At 38.1% G+C, this 15,505-nt stretch overlaps 1 protein-coding gene across 1 annotated transcript; it reads right to left on the reverse strand.

Annotated features, from left to right (window-relative positions):
* Positions 1–280: 280 nt before the first annotated feature.
* Positions 281–15,217, reverse strand: MEIOC (meiosis specific with coiled-coil domain). Its single transcript, XM_008054349.2, has 6 exons — positions 15,068–15,217; positions 11,210–11,314; positions 7,710–9,582; positions 6,717–6,851; positions 2,494–2,674; positions 281–982 (listed from the first exon to the last, which is right to left on the reverse strand). Exons 3-6 carry the CDS (start codon positions 9,546–9,548, stop codon positions 753–755), a joined length of 2,385 nt encoding a protein of 794 aa, XP_008052540.1. The 5' UTR covers positions 9,549–9,582; positions 11,210–11,314; positions 15,068–15,217; the 3' UTR covers positions 281–752.
* Between the last annotated feature and the right edge of the window lie 288 nt (positions 15,218–15,505).

The raw sequence follows: 15,505 nt of genomic DNA on the forward strand, positions 1-15,505 counted from the left end.
TTCTATTTAAATACTTTAAAATTGGAAATATTTAATAATTGATATTATAATCAAATTTTAAAGAATATACACAAATGATTTGAACAGGTTTTATATTCAGTAACTTGCATGGTTTTTACACTGGCACTTTTATCACTAATTTAGGAGAATGGGATGCATTTCCCTTCATATATTCAGGCACTAAGATTTCAAATTCATAAATATGGTTGTATTTTAAATATTCAATTTTTACATGAATGTTGGGCTTATCCTTATTTTCCTTTGTTTCCTAGGTATTATCCAGTTTTGTAAAGAAAACGCTTTTCTATCACAATCAAAACTGGTCTTGGTTACTAGACTGTAGCCATAATTGGGTTACAGTCACTTAAGATTCATTATTTGGAATTATACTTACTAAGGCAAACCTAAATGAAACTTATCTCCTAGAAGAATTTCACATTTGCATTTACCTGCACTGCAGAAAGAGTTTAACCAATATTTTTAGCTGTAAGGATATATTTAATTTACTTAAACTTGTTATCTTTGACTACTCAAAACGTCTAAGAATAGTCAACTTTGAGTTCACATTAAACTATATCGGATTCATTCCAAATAGATTTTTAAATAGAAGTTAGACTTCATTAAGGTATTAACTTTAAATCTGAAAGAAAATTAATGTACAGAAAGTTTGACAAGTTCATTAAGAAAATTTTTAAGCATGTCTTGATACATTAACTTATCAGGTTTTTAATCTTGTTTCTACTGGCAACTCCTTAATGTTTGTTTGCTTCACTTCTCTGGTTCATTGGATTGCTACTATTTATGCTTTCATGGACTTTATCTTCACAGTTTACAATATCTTGTAAAGCCTTTTCCACATCAGCTTGGCCAGCTGTACTGGCTGTTTTTGGCAAGGTCATCTGCAGTGCACACCACAGGGTAGTGCGTGCTTTCCGAGTAGCCACACACATCTCTTTAATTGCTGAAGCAAGGGCAAAAACATCTATAAAAGAAACATTCACAGTCATTTCATAGTAGATGGTATTAAATATCCCTTAACTGTCAAAAACCCAGTTGTTACTAAATGATCAAATATTCTTTTATAATAAAAAGGTAGCTATGGATTGAACTAACCAAAGTCCTGTCCTTTATTTTAAAGACACTTAAAAGTGGCTGGGTGCAGTGACTCACACCTGTAATCCTAAAAACTTTGGAAGGCTGAGGCAGAAGGATTGCTTGAGGCCAAGAGTCAAGACCAGCCTAAGCAACATAGCGAGACCCTGTCTACAAAATTAAAAAGTTAGCTAGGTGTAGTATTGTGCACTTGTAGTCCTAGTTACTCAGGAGGCTGGTGCAGGAGGATCACTTGAGCCCAGGAGTTTATGAGCTATGACTGCATCCCTGCACTTCAGCCTGGGTGACAGAGGGAGACCCTGTCTCTATATATAAAATAAATGAAACATAAAATACTCAAAAGTATTGATACTTTATTTCTGGCCTGTATTACAGTGACTCTGTCTTAAAACAATTATAATTAAATGAATAAAATTGACAAAATAGGTCAAAGTATTTTTGGAATAAATAATGTTTACTTTATTTATTTATTTTTATTTTATTTTATTTTATTTATTTTTAGTCAAGGTCTCATTCTGTTGTTCAGGCTGGAGTGCAGTAGCATGATCATGGTTCACCAAAGCCGCGACCTCCTGGGCTCAGGTGATCCTTTCCACCTCAGCCTCCTGAGTAACTAGGACTACAAGTGCACAATACTACACCTAGCTAACTTTTTAATTTTGGGATTACAGGTGTGTGTCACCACATCTGGCTAATTTTTTTTTTTAAGACAAGGTCTCAGTTTGTTGCCCAAGCTGGTCTCAAACTCCCTGGCTCAATCAATCCTCTCATCTCTGAAATTAATATTTATTTATTTGTTTGTTTATTCATTTTTGAGTTGGAATCTTACTCTGTTGCCCAGGCCGGAGTGCAATGGCACACTCATGGCCCCTGCAGCCTTGACCTGCTGGGCTCAGGTAATCCTTCCACCTCAGTCTTCTAAGCAGCTGGAATCACAGGCATGTAACACCATGCCTGGCTAATTTTTAAAAATTATTTATTATAGAGACAAGGTCTTACCGTGTTGTTCAGGCTGATCTTGAACCCCTGAACTCAAACAATCCTCTCACCTCCACCTCCCAAAGTGCTGGGATTACAGGCATGAGCCACCATGCCTGGCCTGAAATTTATTCTTTGGATAAGTGTTAATTTTAGAAGCACAACCTTTTAACCTCAGAATCTGATTTTTAAAAATTTATTTATTTTTGAGTCAGGGTCTCACTCTGTTGTCCAGACTGGAGGGCAGTAGCATGATCATGGCTCACAGCAGCCTTGACATCCTAGGCTCAGGCAATTCTTCCACCTCAGTGTCTCGAGTAGCACCACCATGCCCAGCTCTGATTTTATTAGTATACAAATTATCACACTGCCTTATCAAAAAATATGAATTAATATTTGTACCTCTGTCATCTTGGCATCTAGGAACTCCTTGCCTTTGCCGATTTGAAGCATTAGCAATTTCATCCTTTCTACGTGACTGTACAATGTGAATGGAGTCCAAGTGTCTATCAAGAGCAGTAGAGATATTGGCATGAAGGGGAGAGCTTCGAAGACGTTCCATTTTGCCTAGTAAAGTCACAACCTGAGGGAAATATTTTATTGTATTTTTTACTTTTTTAAAGCAGGATTTATTGAGAGGACAGAAAAGCTCCCACAATGGGAGGGGACCCGAAGGGGTTGCCCAAGGGAAACATTTTAAATTTTGAAAAGCCATGTAACCACATTTCCTGATATTAACTTTAAGTAAAAACAAATTGTCAGTGAAGCAGAATAGAGATGAAAGCAATAATATTCATTCAGTAAATAAATGAATTCTTACTGTGTTCTGACACTATGCTGGAAGAAAGAAAAAGCATTTATACCTTCTTGTACGAGAGGGACCTCAAAATAACCAGAATTATTTTTTGGAGGGCAGGTCCCTTGTAGTACAGGCTTCTCCCACTAGGTGAAGTGTTCTAGGAACCTATCAGCATCAATGTACCAGCTAGCGTTATCGTGAGAGGCTGCATTTGGCTTCAGTGAATTTTTTTTTTTTTTTTTTTTGAGTCAAAGTCTCAACTTTGTTGCCAAGGCTGGAGTGCAGTGGCATGCTCACGGCACCCCAGTGTTGACCTACTGGGCTCAGGCAATCCTTCTGTCTCAGCCTTCCAGTAGTGGAACTACAGGCACATGCTACCATGCCCGGCTAATATATATATATATATATATATATATATACATATATATATATATATATAGTAGAGACAAAGTCTTACCAAGTTGCCCAGGCTGGCCTCGAACCCCGGGGGTCAGGCAGTCCTCTCTCCTCAGCCTCCCAAAGTGCTGGGATTATAGGCTTGAGTCACTGTTTTCCCATTTCATGATGGGAGATTTACGAGTGCACCTGTCCATACCACGCTGAGTGTTCAGCAGTTTGTGGCCAAAACCAGCATGACTCCTGTGCCCCATCCTCCCCATTTCCCCAATCTTGCTCTGAGTGGCATTTTTTTTTCTTGGATGAAAGAAAACGTTTTTGCTGATGTGGAAAAGGTGAAACAAAAAATGGCAGAAGCACTAAAGAGCATAAAAATTGAAGAGTTCAAAAACTGTTTTGAGCAGTGGAAAAAGCATCTTGATAGGTGTATTGCATCAAATGGAGAGTACTCTGAAGGTGACTGAAGTTTAAACATGTAAGAATAAATACACAATTTTTTATAAAGAAATTCTGGGATTTTTTGGGTCCCCCTTGTATATGTTAATTCTAAAAAACTTTCAGTAGTTGAATACTGAGAATAAGCAACAATGAAAATGTTATTTAAACATTTCCATGTCATTAACAGTGCAAGTTTAAGATATGATACTGTTTTTTGACAAATAAGAGACTAGCCTGCAAATAGAGCATCGTTAAGAGGTGCTGTAATCTAATGGAAACAAGTCTGAGCTAAAAGAGAAGAGCTTCATTGATTAATCCTGACCTCAACAAGCCCTTCATTTTTCTGGGCCTCCTACGTTCCCTTTTTGAAACTCAGAAATATTCAGGTAGTAATTACTGATTAGTGACAATTTTAAGGAATCCACAATGCAGAAAATATTGATTTAAACTTACACTGATAAATCCTATCATTGTTAAAACTGTCAAAGAAAATTAGGAAGTTTCTCAGTCCTCTGGTTAATGAAGCTTCAAAGAGTAGTGGATATATTAGATCAGTAGGGGGAGTATGTTTCATATGGCTGACATTTCAAATTCTAAACTCAGACAGTGTGTGGAAAGAAAACTTTTTGAATAATTAGGATTTGAAGCTCAAGTAAATACAATAATTGCCTTTGAGAGTTAAATGCTTTAACAATTCACATTAGAACTTGGTGTTCAGTGATTGGAGAACAGGGGAAAAAAACCTCTAAATTAAGAAACTAGAGGCACCAGAGTGAATGCCTCTCTAGCCTCACACTCTTAAGTTTCTTTGTTGTAAATCCATTCCAGGTGTTAAGTATTTTCCTCTCAACTGTACATCAGTCAGATCCTTCCTTGAGGGGAAAATAAAACAAAATGACAAGAACAAAAACAAGACACTTGAAACAAACTCCAGGGAACTACTAGTTACATATTTTTAAAATAAGACAACCATCTTCAGTATGTGATAAGAATAAAGAAAGAGTATAGAGATCCGCAGATAAGCTGAGTGCTTTGAGAGGCTGAGGCAAGAGGACTGCCTGAGTCCATGGGTTCTAGACCAGCCTGGGCAACATGGTAAGATCTTATCTCTACACTCAAGCAAAAAAATTAGCTGGGCGTGGTGGCACATGCCTGTAGTTCCAGCTACTTGGAAGGCTGAGGTGGAAGGATCTCCCAAGTCCAGTATGTCGAGGCTGTGGTGGGCGTGAGCGTGCCACTGCACTCCAGCCTGGTCAACAGAGTGAGACTCCAATTCAAAAATATATACATATTTTTTCCCTCTGTGCATTATTGAAATAATATTGCTAAGTGTAAATCAAATTATTATAACAGGTATAAACATACCCTTCTGAATTAATGTGAAGTATAAGCAAATCTGGGAAAAGTATTTTGAAAACCACAGCTTCTGATCCTTTGATTATTGCCTAGAAATGTATTACTGAGAGAAATTTTAACTTGGAACAGTTTTTTATAAACAGTAAAAGACAAGTTTTTTGTTTTTTTTGTTTTGAATAGGAGTTGCCCAGGCTGGAGTGCAGTGACACGTTCACAGCTACTGCAGCCTCAACCTTCTGGGCTCAGGCAATCCTTCCACCTCAACCTTCCAAGTAGCCAGAACTACAGGCATGTGCCATCACACCTGGCTAGCTTTTCAAAATTTATTATAGAGATGAGGTCTTGCCAAGTTGCCCACGCCGTTCTCAAACCCCTGGACGCAGGCAATCCTCTTACCTCTGCCTCCCAAAGTGTTGGGATTACATGAATGAGACACCGTGCCTGGCCCTAAAATGGCTTTTTTCAATCATAGAGGTAACCTATTTAGTAAATACTTTTTCCAAGGAAGCTTTATCAAATTTTATTTGGAACACAGTATAAATTTTTTTGTGTGTGTCAGGATCTCAATCTGTCCCCAGGCTGGAGTTCAGTGGTATGATTATGGCTCACTACAGCCTCAACTTCCTTCCAACTCAGCCTCCCAAGTAGTTGGGATTATAGGCATATATGCCATCATGCCTGGCTAATATTTTTTTTTTTTTGTAGAGTTGAGGTCTTGCTATGTTTCCCAGGCTGGTCTCAAACTCCTAGGCTCAAGCAATCCTCCTCCTTCAACCTTCCAAAATGCTGGGATTACAGGCTGAGCCACCTTGCCCACCCTGGGAGTAAATTTTTAAAAGAGGAAGGTTAAAAAAGAAAAAGTGTACCTACTATTTAAGTTGCTTAGTAAATTCTGAAATTATAAGGAATTAACATGAATAACCATTCATTAAATTACAAAATGACTTAACATTAAGATTCTTTTTTTATTTTAAATAGAGATAGGGTCTCACTATGTTGCCCAGGCAATCTGCTGCCTTGGCCTCCTATGGTACTGGGATTACAGGTATGAGCCACCACACCTGGCCTTAATATTAGGATTCTTTACATTTGACTTGAAGTCAGTAAGCAAAGGTATTTTGTAAAATGATGCATACCCTATGTACTCCAGTTTCTCAGTATTTAACACACTGCTGGATATACTTAATGTTTGTTGAATAACTCAAAAATGCAGGGTTAAGAAAATGAAATATGGTTAATTTCTTGTTAATTTACTATCTAACAATATAAACACAGCTTGCTCATTAAGCTAGAAAACAAGTGTTTGTGAGAAAGAAATGAGATTTTCCCTATAAAAAATATTAAAAATGTTCTTGCCTTAAAAAAATTCTTTTAGTTGAGGATTATCTCCATTGCCAAATTTGAGCTTGAAGAGGAGCCACTTAAATTACTAAAGTTACTTTTTAAATGATTGAATAGGGTTTTTTTTCCTGTCCTAAATATTAATCATAGTTCTGGGACCAAACACTGAAAAGAATATATTTCAGAGAATTAGATATAAATGTGATTTTGAAATCCTTCAGAGCTCTAATCTAAAATCCTTTAAAATTTTAACAGGCAATTTAAAAATCCACTATTGGATATTTTTACAGCTTACTCTGGCTTGTTCTCGAAGTTCATCCACAATTAAGCGATCAACTCTAGATGGTTTGGAGGTCAGTCTTGGAATTGGGGTGTTGTTAGTACTGGATACCTTTTTTCCTGGATAATTCTTGGCAAGGGTTAATTCAGTCTGTAAAAAATTATTTAATTTTTAGATGGTAAATTTTCTAAATATGATTTGACATGAATAATAGCTTTCGTAGGCCTAAGAAATAAATAGAAAATTATTCTTTTAAATAAAAATTCTGTTTTGGTATCAAAAGGCAACAAATGTAAACCACAATACCACAGTATTTTTTGTCATACTCAATATATATAAAATACCTGAATACTCCCAACAGGTTAATACTAAGAAATTCAAGAAATAAACTTATAACTTTTAAGGGGGAAAAAAAAATCTACTTCATAGGCAAACACACACACAAAAAAACTTAAAAAATTGAAACATAAACAATTATTTTTAAATCTCAAGCATTTTTACTCTTTAAAAAAATATTTTTTTCCCGTGCCTTGGGAGGCCGAGGTGAGTGGATTGCCTGAGCCTGCGGGTTCGAGACCCGCCTGGGCAACTTGGTGAGACTTCATCTCTACAATAAATTAAAAAATTAGCCGGGCGTGGTAGCGCATGCATGTAATTCCAGCTACTTGGAAGGCTGAGGCGGAAGGATCACCAGAGCCCAGCAGGTCAAGGCTGCAGTGGCTGGGAGTGGCCACTGCACTCCAGTCTGGGTGACAGAGTGAGACTCCGACTCAAAAAAATAAATATATACATATTTTAGCTTCTCATTGGCCAAACCCATTCAAACAGTTTAGCAAACTGTTGCTTTTCTGTGACTTAATTCTCCAGTCATGAATTTAGCAAATTACAGACTTTGTTAAGTTTCTGTAACTTGCATAATTCAGCTTAGCGGCAAGTACTCTCAGACTACACTAAGGGAAAAAAATGAAGACAGGCAGAGGGAACAGACTGAGTGGTTAACTTGTGTACCTTTTTTCTGTCCTTTTCTAATGCTCTCCATTGTTCATAGCACTCTTCTAGACGAATATAAAGCTCACTGGCTGGTCCACTACGAGTTTTAATTGGTCTTTGAAATCCAAAAGTTGGCACGAAACCAGGGAAGGAATTATCACCATACATCATATCATTAAAATAAGGGTATAAATGGCTTAAGTCTTCATAAGCAAACAAGTCATAGGAATCCAACAATGGAACAACTGACTGGCCAAATGGGTGGGTGGATCTTAGGAGAAACCCATTTGAACCAAGTTGTTGAAAACCCTGATTATGCCTTAAGTCTCCCATCATATAATTATTAGAAAAGCATGACGCCTGTGTGCGAGTCACACGGCTATTAATATTATTGTCTCCACTTCCTTGTCTGTGGCTATTAAAATGACCCTGTGACTCCAACAAATCTTGATACGTATTTTGAGATAAGCCATCTAAATGCTTTGGACCTTCCTCAGGATCATAATGTCCACTCAGGGGCTTGGCTTGAAAATTATGCTTGTTTACATTTTCAGTGATCCCATACTGCAGGGCTGAACAGTTATCAAAAAATCCATTTGGCTGCTTTATTTTTTTATCAGTAACTGATTCAAAGAGATTTTCTTCTCCAGTCTTGGTCAGTCCTTCCATGTGATTAACAGATTGAATTCTTTCTGCTCCACCGTAACCAAAATCAAAACTAGAAAATGCTGAAGGGTTTTCTTGGCAATATTTCTGAAGTAAACTGCTATTTGGTGTTAAATTTGTAGAGGATAGCTGGGGGAAATCTGAAGAATGGTTAGAACCCTTTGAGGCTGCACTTAAATGACTACTTAATTTTATCAAATTACATTGGCTTCGATAAGGAATAGGGATGTTATTTTTTGTTTGAACATTCATCCAGGTTTGTCTATTTAAATTGATACCTCCTGAAGATGTTACTGAATTTGATAATAAATTCACAGCTTTAAAATACTCAGAATTTGGGGGATCAAGTTTAGCAAACTGTTGCTTTTCTGTGACATTAGCAAAATCATTATTAACTGGACAAGCTGTATTAAGTTTTAGTCCATATTCTGATTTTAAGCCAAAATCAGCAGTGAATGCTGCTTCCTTTGCAAACTGTTTTTCTGTCAGATGTGGTGTAGTTTTTGAAAATGTAAAATTCTGCTGGTCAGGGATTGTCTCCTCCATTTTTTTCTGATTTGCTGGTTTGACCTGAAATAACCTTGTGTAGGTATCTGCTTCTACAGTTGGTGTTTCAGGTGTGCCATTGGGTAATTTTTTACTATCTTGTACACTAAAATTTGAACACTTATTAAGCTTAGTCTTACTAGGATGAGCATATTCTGGGTATCTACAGTAATCTGCATTTTCATTGTATCTATTCAATTGGGAAAGAAACATCTCTGCTCTTTTTTGCTGTAATGGTGCTTCAAGACTTTTAGAACATATTTTCTCTCTTCCATAAGGGTAAGTATCAACTCCTGATTCTTTCATGATGTCAGATAAGCCAGTCTGTGCTGTAAAACAGTTTTTGATAAATGGATATTCTTGGAATGTTGTCTTAGTTGTATCATTTGTCTGAATATTGTAGCAGTTAGAATGATCACTTCGTGAGGGGTACACCCACTGTTCTTCTAGGTCTAAACCAGTAAATCCATGATACAGTTCATCTATTTTTTGTTGTGGTGTGAGATTACTATTATGCAGGTATTGCTTTTCCATTGCTGACACAGCTTCACCGCTGTAAAAAGCTTGCTGAGAGATGGCTGTATCAACTGGCCTTCTGGTTTCTGTTAAGAGGTCATGGTGCTCTGCATATCTGCTTGTGTTCATTGGCCAAACTGACTTTAAGTTGGAGGAGCAGGTCCTAAAACAAGTGGATATATTTAATTAAAACTTAGACTTTAAAGACTTTATTTCCTCAGTGGAGAAGAGAGAAAAGGTTTTCAAAAATGTTTATCTTACCCCATGCCACTGTTCTCTAATCCTTTTCAACACTGCTTTATAAGCTACCATTATCTCTAAATAATGCTCTATCACTATATAAATATGCATTTTATTTTATTTTATTTTTTGAGTTGGAGTCTCACTCTGTCGCCCAGACTGGAGTGCAGTGGCTGCTCCCAGCCACTGCAGCCTTGACCCACTGGACGTCGGTGATCCTTCCACCTCAGCCTTCCAAGTAGCCAGAATTACAGGCATGCGCTACCATGCCCGGCTGATTTTTTGATTTATTGTAGAGATGAGGTCTCGCCAAATTTCCCAGGCGGGTCTCGAACCCGCGGGCTCAGGCAATCCACTCACCTCAGCCTCCCAAAGCACGGGATTACAGGCTGAGCCACCGAGCCCGGCTTAAATATGCATTTTAATCGTAATATGTCTTCCCCGTACTTTCTCAAGAGGCAATCACTAAGACTTAAGGCTGGTGACTTGATGGTCTTAGATGGATTATTTATCTACTGTCAGCAGAAAGTAAGTTTTTCCTTTGATTAGGCTATTATTTAATATAAAAGCTTTGGGCTGGACACAGTGGCTCATGCCTATAATTCCAACACTGGGAGGCCAAGGTGGGAGGACTGCTTGAGGCAACATATTGAAACTCCATCTCTACAAAAAAAGAAAAAAGAAATATATATATATATATTCTTTATATATATAAGCCAGTTGCTGTGGTGCATGCCTATAGTCCTAGCTACTCAGGAGACCGAAGTAGGAGGATCACATGGACCCAAGAATTTGAGGCTGCGGTGAGCCATGATCATGCCACTGCACTCAAGCCTGGGTGAAAGAGTGAGACACTGCCTGAAAAAAAGAATTATTGAACTCAATTTTTTTTAGTGAAAAAAAAATTTTTTCTTAAACTATTTTGAAATTAAAATATTTTAACTGGTTATATGTGTGCTGCATACTTCCCTATTTAATAGGATGTTTGGGTAATATGGCTTCCACACCCAAATAAAACAATTAAGACAGTTTAAAATTTTCTACCACATGAATAAAATCCATATGTATTTCGGCATAGCACTAATGAGTTTTATTCTTTGGGATCTGTGTAAAAAACTTCTTGGAATTTATACTCTTTAAGCCACACTTTAGTTTGTGAACTCAAGAGAAACAGCCTGAATTATGCAAGAATAATTTTTCAAATGAAAATTCTTAAGCAAATAAAATCTTAGGCTGAACTTTCTTTCTTTCTTTTTTATTGTAGAGACAAGGTCTCACCAATTTGCCCAGGTTGGTCTCGAACCTCTGGGCTCAGGCAGTCCTCTCGCCACAGCCTCCCAAAGTACGTAAACCACTGCACCCAGCTTGAACTTTCAGTTGTATAGCAAATATTTCAGCAAAATCAATTATCCTAGAAACAAATATTTGAATTAAGATGTTTACTGTCAGATGATCCACTGTTAAGTAAAAATAAAAGTTAACAAATGGGTAATCTAATGTATGTGAATTTAAGTTTATTATATAAAACATAGCTTATATAATATACTAACCCTTCAGCAAAATGTGGCTGTGACTTATCTTGTTCTTCCAAAATGTTAGACACAAGCCCATATAAGTCTGTTTCACTGCCATAGTCATTTCTTTCAGTTTGAATCCTAAAAATAAATGAATATTATACATAAACTATTTTATTCATCCTGAAATGCTCTTTCCAAACTTATTCTACCATATTTATCTATAAAATATTGGATTAAATCTACACTATCATTTCAAATAAAGAAAGAGCAAGAACTCAAGAATTTTTTCCACTTTGGCATGGTGCTTATCCTACATAAATATATTTCTTCATTTGAAATCCTTACATCTAGTTCACAACACATGCTATTCATTTTAGGTGACCAAGATATAAATTTCTGACCTGTGATGTCACAGACATGCTTGGTATCATAGCTGCTCCTGAAAGCATGTCTGGTCCTATTATACATCATTTCATCAACATCTGCTCAGTTTCTTCATTTGTAATTTGAAAACCATATGAATCTGGTGCTCTATTTTTGTGACACTTTACACTAAATATCAGATTAAAAGTGAAGTGAGATATGGCCATCCTAGATACCACAGTAATTTTGCAGTTGTCCCTTAAATATAACATATTTGCAGTTGTTCCTTAAATATATAACATATTTGAAGCGATCCCTAAAGCCTTGCCAAAGTGTGACTGAATGGAGTTCTATGTACCTGAAATTCACCTACTATTAATACTGTAATTTTTTTACAAAATGTAAAAACTGCCAGGTTCGGTGGCTCAGCCTGTAATCCCAGTGCTTTGGGAGACTGAGATGAGTGAATTGCCTGAGCCCGCGGGTTTGAGACCCACACTGGGCAACTTGGTGAGACCTCATCTCTACAATAAATCAAAAATTAGCTGGGCGTGGTAGCTTCTGCTGAGGCGGAAGGATCGCCGGAGCCCAGCAGGTCGAGGCTGCGGTTGGCTAGGAGCGTGCCACTTGCACTCCAGTCCGGATGACGGAGTGAGACTCCAACTCAAAAAAACAAAAACCAAAACAAAATGTAAAAACCACAAGCACATGGAAAATTGGCACCTTTTACATCTTTCAGCTTTCAGATTATGTCTCCCTAGAGGTAGTACAGGTTAAATACTCCTTATCTAAAATGCTTGGGACCAAAAGTGCTTTTGATTTCAGAGGATTTTTTTGGATTTGGAAAAGTATGCATTATATATTCACTGGTTGGACATCCCTAATCTGAAAAGCTCCAAAAAGTATTTATTTTATGATCTTGATGCTCAAAAAGTTCTGAATTTTGGAAAATTTTGGATTTTCAGATTTGGAATTTTCAACCTGTATGTTGTTTTAAACTGTAACTTTCAATTTTTTCATATTTTATTTCCAACATTTTATAGTGTTGGAATATTTTAGAAATAAAAATACCTTATATTTGCACATTTGTCTTCATAACACCTTGGAAGAGTAAGCATTAATAATCATTTAGTTATTATCTGATGAATAAACCAATGGTTATTTCAGAAACTTACTTGTATTTTGCAAGGGTATATGACCTGCCAAACTACTATACACTTGCTGAATAAACTCTATGCCTACGAGTCCAGTACTTTTTGCATTACATTATGTTACTTTGTAAAGATTTAATATAAAAGCTTTTTATAAGATGTTTGTATATATCCAGAAAAATACTCAATGTAATATATACCAAACTGTTAATAATTGCTGGGGGTGGAGAGAGAGGGTTAAAGTGAACTTTCACTTTTCTTGATATATATTTCTATAAGGTTTGAGTTTTTCGCTTGATCTTAGCCAAAAGGCTGAGAAAAATTTGAATTTTTTAACTTTTTTGAGTCGGAATCCCCTCTATTGCCCAGGCTGGAGTACAGTGGCATGTTCACAGGCACCATAGCCTTGACCTGCTAGGCTCGGGCAATCCTTCCACCTCAGCCTTCCAAACAGCTGGAACTACAGGCACATGCCACCACGCACGGCTAATTTTTTTTTTTTTTTTTGAGTTGGAATTTAACTCTGTCGCCCAGGCCGGAGTGCAGTGGCACACTCACGGCCACCGCAACCTCAACCTGCCGGACCCAGGTGATCCTTCCGCCTCAGCCTTCCAGATAGCTGGAACTACAGGTGCACACTACCATGCTCGGTTAACTTTTTTGATTTATTGTAGAGATGAGGTCTCACCAAGTTGCCCAGGCTGGTCTCGAACCACTGGGCTCAGGCAATCCTCTCACCTCGGCCTCCTCCCAAAATGCTGGGATTACAGGCTTGAGCCACCACGCCTGGCCTTTTTTCTTGATTTATCATAGAGATGAGGTCTTGCTAAGTGGTCCGGGTTAGTCTTGAACCCCTGGGCTCAGGCAATCCTTTCACCTCTGCCTCCCAAAGTAATGGGATTACAGACATGTGCCACTGTGCTCGGCCAAGTTTGAATTTTTTCAGTATCATATATCACTTAAAAAATATTTTTGAGGCCGGGCTCAGTGGCTCAGCCTGTAATCCCAGCACTTTGGGAGGCTGAGGTGAGTGGATTGTCTGAACTCATGGGTTCGAGACCCGCCTGGGCAACTTGGCAAGACCTCATCTCTACAATAAACACAAAAATCAGCCGGGCGTGGTAGCGCACGCCTGTAATTCTGGCTACTCGGAAGGCTGAGGCGGAAGGATCGCCGGAACCCAGCAGGTTGAGGCTGCGGTGGCCGGGAGCGGACACTGCACTCCAGTCTGAGCAACAGAGTGAGACTCCAACTCAAAAAAAAAACCAAAAAATATTTTTGAGCTGGGCTTCGTGGCTCAGCCTGTAATCAGCCTTTGGGAGGCTGAGGTGAGTGGATTGCCTGAGCTTGCGGGTTCGAGACCCATCTGGACAATTTGGCGAGACCTCATCTCTACAATAAATCAAAAATTAGCCGGGTGTGGTAGCGCATGCCTTTAAGTTCCAGCTACTTGGAAGGCTGAGGCGGAAGGATCGCCAGAGCCCAGTAGGTCGAGGCTGCAGTGGCCGGGAGCGGCCACTGCACTCCAGTCTGGGTGACAGAGTGAGACTCCAACTCAAAAAAATATATATATATATTTTTTTGGCCAGGTGCAGTGGCTCAAGCCTGTAATCCTAGCACTCTGAAATTACTGTGAGCACGCTACTGCACTCTAGCCTGGGCAACAGAGTGAGACTCCAACTCAAAAAAAAAGGAAGAAAAATAATTTAACATATCTTATGTTTGATAAAAACCTGTTTGTTGTGTAGTCGTGAAGGAAAAAAATTACGGAAAACTTAGAATAAGATGAAAAAAGATCTAAAAATAAAACTCATTAATATGTGCTATCTAGCTGGGCTTGGTGGCTCAGCCTGTAATCCCATCTCTTTGGGAGGCTGAGGTGAGTGGATTGCCTGAGCCTGCGGGTTCGAGACCCGCCTGGGCAAGTTGGCGAGACCTCAGCTCTACAATTAATCAAAAATTAGCCGGGCCTGGTAGCGTGCGCCTGTAGTTCCAGCTACTTGGAAGGCTGAGGCGGAAGGATCGCTGGAGCCCACCAGGTCGAGGATGCGGTGGCCGGGAGCGGCCACTGCACTCCAGTCTGAGTGACAGAGTGAGACTCCAACTCAAAAAAAAAAAAAAATGTGCTATCTTTAGAAAGAAGAATTTAAGATTTATTAGTTAAAGCTTCCCTCTTATGAATGCTTAAAAGTAATAACCTAAAACTCATACACAAATAACTGCCCAATTTACAATTTCCTAGAAATTTAATAAACATAACATTATAATGCCACATTAAATGCTGACCTAGGGAAGAGAAAGCTAATAAATCTCAGTTCCTACGTAATCAAACTTGAAAACACCTCATTTAGCATGCAAAACCAATTTATTCATTTACCTGTTCTTTACATTGATCTGAGAATTAGAAGGTTGTTTAACATCATCTCCATAAGTAGACCATGGTGCATAGAAAAGTGAGGAATCTACAGAACTTGAATGTTCTGCTGACGAAGAAAGTGGAGCATAGGTCTGCCTTAGGTCTGTACTGTCTTCGTTCTGAAAGTTTTAAGACATGTTCGTATATCAAAACTTCATTTATTAGAGTACTAGGGAAGTCATAAGAAATCTGAGGGAAGAACACATGTATAAGAGTTGGGAGAGTTACATTCAAATCTAGACTTAGCAACTTAAGCTTACTCTATATTCCAGGGACTAGCAAACTTTTTCTGCAAAAGGCCAAATAGTACATATTTTAGGCTTAATTGGTCAATGTGGTCTTTCTTAAAACTCTTCAAATTTGCTGTTCTAGCACCACATCAACTATAGACGATACATG

Source organism: Carlito syrichta, unplaced genomic scaffold, assembly GCF_000164805.1.
Source record: "Carlito syrichta isolate Samal-C Ts95f unplaced genomic scaffold, Tarsius_syrichta-2.0.1 Scaffold289730, whole genome shotgun sequence".
Classification (NCBI taxonomy): domain Eukaryota; kingdom Metazoa; phylum Chordata; class Mammalia; order Primates; family Tarsiidae; genus Carlito; species Carlito syrichta.

Coding starts and splice junctions, on each gene's coding strand:
- MEIOC (XM_008054349.2), bottom strand. CDS start 9,548: ATGAACACAAGCAGATATGCAGAGCACCATGACCTCTTAACAGAAACC. Junction 6,852..7,709: donor TAGAAAAGGACAGAAAAAAG/GTACACAAGTTA, acceptor AATTTTTTACAG/ACTGAATTAACCCTTGCCAA. Junction 983..2,493: donor TAGATGCCAAGATGACAGAG/GTACAAATATTA, acceptor TTTCTTTTATAG/ATGTTTTTGCCCTTGCTTCA.